At 38.7% G+C, this 7,988-nt stretch overlaps 1 protein-coding gene and 1 long non-coding RNA gene across 8 annotated transcripts in view; one reads left to right on the forward strand and one right to left on the reverse strand.

Moving 5' to 3' along the window:
- The window catches only part of il1rapl2 (interleukin 1 receptor accessory protein-like 2), a 430,428-nt gene that overhangs the window by 257,286 nt on the left and 165,154 nt on the right, over nucleotides 1–7,988 (forward strand). Inside the window, exons 5-6 of one of the 4 annotated variants that reach the window (XM_018670159.2) lie at nucleotides 1,094–1,280; nucleotides 1,391–1,544. The exons of 1 other annotated variant lie outside the window; for it this stretch is intronic. In XM_018670159.2, coding sequence (XP_018525675.1) covers nucleotides 1,094–1,280; nucleotides 1,391–1,544 — 341 coding nt within the window. Of the gene's footprint in view, nucleotides 1–435; nucleotides 1,281–1,390; nucleotides 1,545–7,988 lie in introns of those variants that run through there. 2 more of the 4 variants (XM_051072153.1, XM_051072156.1) reach the window with 2 other exon arrangements.
- The window catches only part of LOC108879052 (uncharacterized), a 52,952-nt gene continuing 46,538 nt past the window's right edge, over nucleotides 1,575–7,988 (reverse strand). For 3 of the 4 annotated variants that reach the window (XR_007813658.1, XR_007813659.1, XR_007813657.1), the window contains exons 2-3: nucleotides 4,052–4,201; nucleotides 1,575–3,286 (exon numbers count right to left, since the gene is read on the reverse strand). This is a non-coding gene — a long non-coding RNA (uncharacterized LOC108879052). Of the gene's footprint in view, nucleotides 3,287–4,051; nucleotides 4,202–6,146; nucleotides 6,237–7,988 lie in introns of those variants that run through there. The other variant, XR_001960278.2, reaches the window with a different exon arrangement.

Raw genomic sequence — 7,988 nt, forward strand, 5'->3', positions numbered from 1 at the left:
ACATTTTCTCATATCTGTTATATAAATTATTACTTCAGCTCTGTTCTTGTGCACCTGATCCTAGTAATTGGATAACTGTGTCAGGTATGCAAACAGGTAGGCTTTAAAACTGGGTTCAGAAACATCTGTTTAAATCTGTACATGTATCTACAGTAATGTAAAATGATAACATTCTTTAATGTATTATTTCGTGAATAAACATTATGATATTTTTGGCTATTTGGGGCTGTACACACAGTGCCTGATTACGCATCCAGTACACATAAAGTTCCATGAATATTTATTTGAAGTTGTGTCTCTGGCTGTCAGATAAATATTCACTCTCGTTTCAGCTTTGCTTTGATTTTAATCAGTTTCTGAGTAAAATAAGTAAGAGAATATGAGAAAATAAGGGCTACATAATGCAATGATGGCTGTCATTGGTAATTGTTATTTGTAACACCTGTAGTTTCTTTATTTGGGATGAGAACTGATTAGCTGTTTAGCAACCACTACTTGGACAAAATCGGTAACAACGTAAAAGAAATACACCATTCCCTCAACATTGCCTAGAATTGTGCCTTTACAGAGTTTTACTTCTTAGAAAATTATTCTTTGTCTGTGTTTGTTAGAGGTTGTACAACCCATAATTTCTTGTGGATGCCAATTCCTACATTGTTGTCAATGAAACACTGAGATGTCAGAGGGCCTATAATTTCACCAAAATACCCACAACAGCAAACAGTCTGGCCAATACTTTCACCATTAAAAACAGCTCTTATACTGTGTTACACAGAGTTCCAGAGTTGGACAGTTGGAGGAAGCACTCATGTCACTGTTTGCATTAACTCTTGGACGGATAAACAAATCTGCTCAAAACAAATTCACTCAGATTCTACTGAGGTTGCTGGACTTGCCATAGAAATACAGACTGCACATAGGTGTACTTTTTTGCTGTTGATTCATTTAAATTCACAGCTTGAACAAGAGATTTTATTGGTGATTTTTCACTTTTTATGCACAGGAGTTTTTATGCAAAGTTAAAAGTCTGCCCATGTCAACAGAAGAGCGTGATAAAAACATTTTCCCACTGTTGTACTTATAATCTGTTCAGGAACTCAACATACTGCATGAAAGTGTCCATGTCGATGACGGTGGAGGAGAGTGATGAGGGGAAATGCTTCAGCAGCAAAATCCGCCATCTGGAGAAAGCTGAGATAACTCACAGCAAGATGATCACCTGTCCTGATATAGAAGACTATATGGCTCCATACAAACAGCCACAGATGACCTGGTATAAGGTATGATATATATACACACACACACACATACACAAACATTTAGAGTTACAATAACAAAGTCCTCTGTAGACCATTAAAACTGAATCAATCCTGTCTGTGTCTCCTGTCAGGAGTGTGAGCGGGTTGAATGGAGAAGCTCCGTCAGTGTGAACACCACACATATCTGGATACCCGAGGTGGAGGAGGGTGACGGGGGAAATTACACCTGTGAGTTACAGTATGGAACTAGACTGGTGCGGCGGACAACACAACTCAAAGTGACAGGTAGGACACAATGCATTAATGAATGAATGGTCATATAAAGAAAACACACATCACATGTACATGTAGTTTGAGGAATTTTGTGAATTATACAACACGTAAAAAGAAAATTAAATTACCAAGTTTTAGTGGTGAAAATGTGATTTGACCACAGACTAATTATTGCAGTGGCAGAGTTGAACAGAGCTAATTGTCAATGACAGTGAGAGGAGAACTGTTTGGATTAATCACAGTCAGCAGTTGCCCTGTGGTCTGTGTGAATGTTTTTCAGTATTAAGACAAATATTCCCCTGAAATACAACACAGGCTTTAAAATGTTTTTCTTACTAACATTTTTTTACAGGAGGCTGTGAAACACCCTGGCATTAGCTAACTTCTAGCTCATGATGATTGTATCAACAATCAGATGCACAGGTGTTTGGCAGTCCCTGCTCAGCCTGTTGTTCGCAGGCCGCTCAGAATGCAAATGTAAGGATTCAGTGGGGATGAAGTGTTTTAGATTATAATCTTTATTTCAAAGACATTCAATGACTATATAACAGTCTCTACAGGTGATCCTCAACATATTGAATTGGTTTGAAAGTAAAAGTCTCTTTACATATGTTATAGTGTTACTGCATGCATGAAAATGCAACTGCAATAATGACAGCCTCTCTACTTCTGCCCTCAACCAAGATTTGTCTGTTTGCTGGCACTGGAAAAGTACAGGCTGTACAGATTGATAGATGGCTTGATGAATTAATGAATGGATGGATAAACAAATGAATGAGTTAATTAATGAATAGGATAGGTCAGAGTGAGGACAAGTGAGGCTGTCTAACAGGGACCAAGAACACAAGCATCTACCGGATCTTTCTGTGCATTAAAGCACTCAGAATGGGTTTGGGTAAACTGACTGCCACCACAGTAACAGAGTAGACTTAAACCATGGCAGAAATATGTACTCTGTCTGCTTTTAATATACAGTGGATCTCTCAGTGACTCCATCCATTATTTTGACAGATGCGTAGACTCAGCAATACATCATTCATCATTACTACAGCGCTTTTAAAGTTTCCTTGAACACACAATACCAAGCTACCCTAAAACAGTTGAATACATTTACATTCTTGGCACCATTTTGTGTATTTGTATTTGGTCTATTTGTCTTATTCCCAGATTAAACATAGATTGTTTCAAGCTTCAGTGACTTTTGACTTAACTTTGACTCTTCAGTAACATCTGCACTGTTATAAGTTTACTATAAGTTAAGTTTACACTGAATTCCATCTACACTTTTGTATTATGTGTGTGTGCGTGTATGTGTGTGTGAGTGTGTGGGGGAGAGCTGCAGTCACTTTCATTATGTGCACACTGCTTGTGTTCTTGCTGTTATTGCTGTGCCATGTGCAATATGCATGTTGATGTCTGTAAGCAATGACAACATATTGTGCTTATTTTGTATGATACACACTCATGTACACATGCACCCTGCCTTTGCTTCACTTTACAGTTGGTTAGTTTGGCACTTGCACTCAGATACACATATGAAAACACACACACACTGAGTGATCTTCTAGTCCAACATAATATGATGTGCTATGATAAGCAGCATGAACTGAGAGTCGATACGGCTTCAACAGTATCCTTTTAGAGTACGCTGTCTTGCATTTAGTGCTCCATATCTCTTACAATTTGAATCCCAGAACCAAAGGGGCCTTTTTCATCTCACATTTTGTGCTGTGGTTCAGATGTACAGCTACCTCCTGTTGAGAAGAATTGATATGAGCAGCCATAGCTTCATTTGTTAAGGAATTATTCAGTACCACATTTTCTGGGTTCCCTTCATCTGTACACTCATGTGAAGGGAGATAAGAGTGGAAAGGGGAAATCACAGCCATTCTTATACATTTTCCATGCATTTATTGTGTATGTACTATATAGGAAACAGTTTCTATTGGTTCCCATGTTGAGTTGTCCAGCTGGAACAAGAGGTTGTAAACCATTGCTAAACTCTATGCTCAAATAGGATATTTTTTCTCCTGCAATGTAGATCTTTACTGTGTATTTAAATACACACACACACATATATATATAATTCTTTTTACATACAATATGTATATATTAGCATTAACAGCTCTTTATTTACTAGTCGAGAGAAAATGTTGCGAGCTCAGCATCAAACTTCATCCCTTTACTATACTAACCCTACTACTTACTAACCCTTTACAACAGCTGTCTGGTGTGGTGGAAAGAAATGCCAATGAAGTTAGCATGCTAACCAGCTAGCCCTGGCCTATCTCATCTCATAATACCAATGTTCAAATAATGCTGCCTAGAGGACATATTCTAACCTCTTGCCTTGTAAACACAAAGAAGGTGCAAGCGCTAAGTCAGTAACAGCTGTTAATGATAATGTTGGCTATGTAGCGATAGCTGAAACTTACATATAGACCCTTTTACATAACCAAGCAAAATGTTCATCTTGGGTGTTGGGTGTCAGAATCAAAGTAGTAAAGGGTCTGACTTACTTTTAGTCACACACACAAACATGCACACAGACAGGCAGGAGAGCAGCTAGATGCCAGGGATAGCGTCCCCATCATCATCAGCAGAGCCATTTTCACCAGAGTGCTGATATTTTGGCTTGACTTTCAGACATAGGGTCGATGTCCGTCCATCTATGAATTTACAGAGATTTAGAACATGAGATTGAGCTTTTATTGTGCTTTATATAATGAGTTGCCAACCTGTCTTCTCTGCTCTTCCACACTGTGTGTGTGTGTGCAGAGGGTGCGACAGTAAATGACAACAGAATGCAGCAGACTCTCCCACTAAGCTGAAATGAAACAAATAAATTAGGTAAATAACATGTTTTTTTTCTTTTTTAGTTTAGTTTTACCTTAGACTTGCCCCACCACATCACCTCTGCCCTCCCAAGAAAATGTTAGAGAAAACACTTTATACATTCTAACAGAGACCTTCTCATATTCAGCCAGAATGTTGTTTCTTCTCGCACAATCTTGTACATTAACACAACAGGCAATCTAAGGATTTGTATGCCCCCAGTTTCTGCCTGACACCACAGGTAATCCTGTCAGATTGTCCATCCATTGAGTTAGCATGGTCAGGTCAGCCAGTCTGGTCCCACTGGTTAATGTAAATTTTTTCAAGTAACAAGTTTCAAGTAAGGCCCGGTATGCGCCCGTCGCATCGGCTCTTCAGTCTGGTGGTCTTCAGCATAAGGAGGTGAGGGAGAGTCCAATGCGGTTATGACACTATAGTTTTTAATGTTAAAAGGCTCCAGCAGTTCAAAACTCAAACTGAATACAGTTAACTCCATAATCTGTTCACTGTGTTCAGCTGTACATCTCCCTCTGAGCTGCTGCAGCAGGCGGCATGTGAGTGTCCACACCATAGATGCCACAGCGTTGCTACTGCAGCCCAGTCTTTGATAATGGCCATAATCAACAAAATGATTGATTTTATTTCATTATACCCTCCCTCAGAGAGAGAGTAAGCTAGAGATACTGGTCTTCATATTATGTTCTGTTAACTCACTGACATAATTCAAATATAACCTGGGCTCTCCTTCACTTTATGCTGACGAACACCAGGTATGCTCACAGGTTTGCATCGGCTCTTCAGAACTCACACGCCAGAGGTCGGTGCCCCCTCAGTTTACAGCAGAAGAACCTGACAGCTTCAGTGTCAGGTGAAGGAGCTTGATGTGGTTGTTATATAGTTATATACATTGTCATGACTAACGACTAACTAATGTATTACATAGGGTATTTACTCTAACTGTTGTCTTGCTAGCTAATGATCACTGTAACACTGATATCTGAAGTAAGCTATGTGCAGTGCACTTCATGCTTTGGAGAGAAAGCCTGTCTGTTGTCATGACTCCCTGTATATACACTTATTACTAAACATGAAGCTGAGGAGGGAGGATGAAGAAAGATATGGAGAACAGGAAAGGAAGGAACATTAAGGGAATGGAGGAGGAGAGTGGATGGAGAGGAGATGGTGAAAGATAGTGATAGAAATGTGAGAGGTGAAGAAAGGAAGATGTGGGATAGAAAATATGGAGAGGTATAAGAGAGAAGAAAGGAAAGGTGGATGGAAGCAGGAGGAAGATCAGTAAGAGGAAGAGAAAATGAAGTTGGAAATGTGAAGAAAGGAAGATGAAGGATAGAGTGGGTGAAGAGGTAGGAGGATAAAGGAGAAGTATGGTTAGGTAGAGGAAGGAAGTGAAAAAGAAAAGGCAGGTGAACAGTGGATGGTAGAGGGGAGGAAGTTGAGAGGGGTAGGAGGTAAGGAGAGGAAGTATGGTTAAATAAAGGAAGAATAAAAGAAAAGAATGAAAAGAAAAGGAATTGTGGATGGTACAGGAAAGAAAATAAAAGACAGGTGTTGTAGCGAACCCAGCCAGACAATGGTAAAGCGTACTGATGTTTCCAGAAGAGTTTATTAATGTACAGCCGTTCATTCTTGTTTTGCACATTTCTAGTAAGAGGAAGGATGTAGATGATTTGAAGATAAAATATAAACAAATGAAAGAAGTAATTTGGCTTAGATACAATAACATGTTTGTCATGCTTTGGTCAAATTAGAAAATCTTACCTAGCTTCTTCTTTTGTGTCGGCTCTCCAAGTCAACTGAACAAAGACACTGTAGAGAATGAAACACATGGCTAGAGAGTAGATGGGTGTAAATAACCACTGAAGACAAGTGTTAGTCAGTCCAGGCTCCTGGTTAGGTGAGTGTTCTGTGTAGAAGCAGTCAGTTCCAGAATGAATGCATCATAGCAGATGAACGGAAGGCTCATTATAATATAATAGAACCTTTCTCTTCTCTGTGAAACCACACACACACACACACACACACATATACAGTTGTACACTTATCTTTGTGGGGACCTGCCATTGACCTAATGCATGATACTGTCAGACCCAACAAGTGTAGTGAGCTCTAGGTTTTCAGCCCCTTACCCTACCCTCGTAACCTTAGCCATTATAACTGAATCCCCAAAATCCTGTCTCATTGCCCTGCTACTTTTTTTAAAAATCAGTTATATTAAAAATAAATAAATAATAATTGTATATTAATTTTGATCATTATTGTGTACTTTCCCATAAGGTTAAATTTCTATACAGCATATGCTCATTGATACAGCACCATGTAATGTATGTATTTAAAAATATTGGTTGAATTAGATATGGAGTAGGTACGGAGTAAAGATAAAATGTACAGCAGGACATTTTGTACAGTACGCTGTTACAACAACTGAGAGTATTAATTAAAAATGAATTCAGTTACACTTGATATTAGCCTTCACTTATTCACTAACTAGTTTCTTCATTAGCATGCATATTGGCTCTTTATTACTCATCACCATGATCATATTATTATAGTGTCCAAATAAGTCTAAATGAAATCTCTGTAATTCCTACCACTCTAAAGTGAGGTCTTGGTCATCAGTTTCATGTGTAGTTATGTAAGAAAAGACCATATTACCATATGAACATATTATACTAAGTTATTGAGGGAAAAGTTAATGGTCTAGAAGCAATAGAATATGATCATGTATAGTTAGGGATTAATCAGTGCTTAAAGAGCCAATGTGCATGTGAATAAGCAAGTTTGGTGAATAAAATGTACCTATATAAGTGTACAGAACAGACAGACAGACTTCATTACACCACAGTCAAAAGATCACACTGTCAGTAAAAGCAGGTAAATGAGATATAAAGGGAAACAGAAGTTCAATGCTGTGGGGCGGCTGTGGCTCAGGAGGTAGAGCGGGTCACCCACTAATCGGAAGGTCAGCTGTTCGATCCCGGCTCCATGCCGAAGTATCCTTGGGCAAGATACTGAACCCCACGTTGCCCATGTTTGCAACATCGGTGTGTGAATGTGTTAGAGCGCTTTGTAATAGTGCAAGCACTGTGTGGCGAATGGGTGAATGTGATGGGTAGTGTAAAGTGCTTTGAGTGGTCGATACGACTAGAAAAGCGCTATATAAGTACCAGTCCATTTTTTAATCATCTTCTTAGAGGATTTGAATTTTAATTTGCGTTATATTATTTTAATCCTGGAAGATGTGTAAATCTGTTCAAATAGATGTATTATGTCATCAGCTGAGTTTCCAAGGTAAATTAATTAATTTTCACAGTAAATTATGAGGTTTGCCAATTGTGATTCTCAGTGGTTTTCTCATTAGGCAAACAGTGGCCATTATAATGTGACCATAATGAAATAATCTACATCAGTTTGACTGAAAATCACAAAAGTTAAACTCCACATGCAGCTCACGTTACCCTGTGATGTTACTTGTCATTATCAGATACATCACAGAAATGATCAGGAAAGCAAACTAGCATATGGGGATAATGAACTTTGTGATGTAATAAGCATGAATGAACTGAGCGGTGTGTGTGTGTGTGTGTGCGTGTGTGTGTGTGT

Source organism: Lates calcarifer, linkage group LG8 (genome assembly GCF_001640805.2).
Source record: "Lates calcarifer isolate ASB-BC8 linkage group LG8, TLL_Latcal_v3, whole genome shotgun sequence".
NCBI lineage: Eukaryota > Metazoa > Chordata > Actinopteri > Centropomidae > Lates > Lates calcarifer.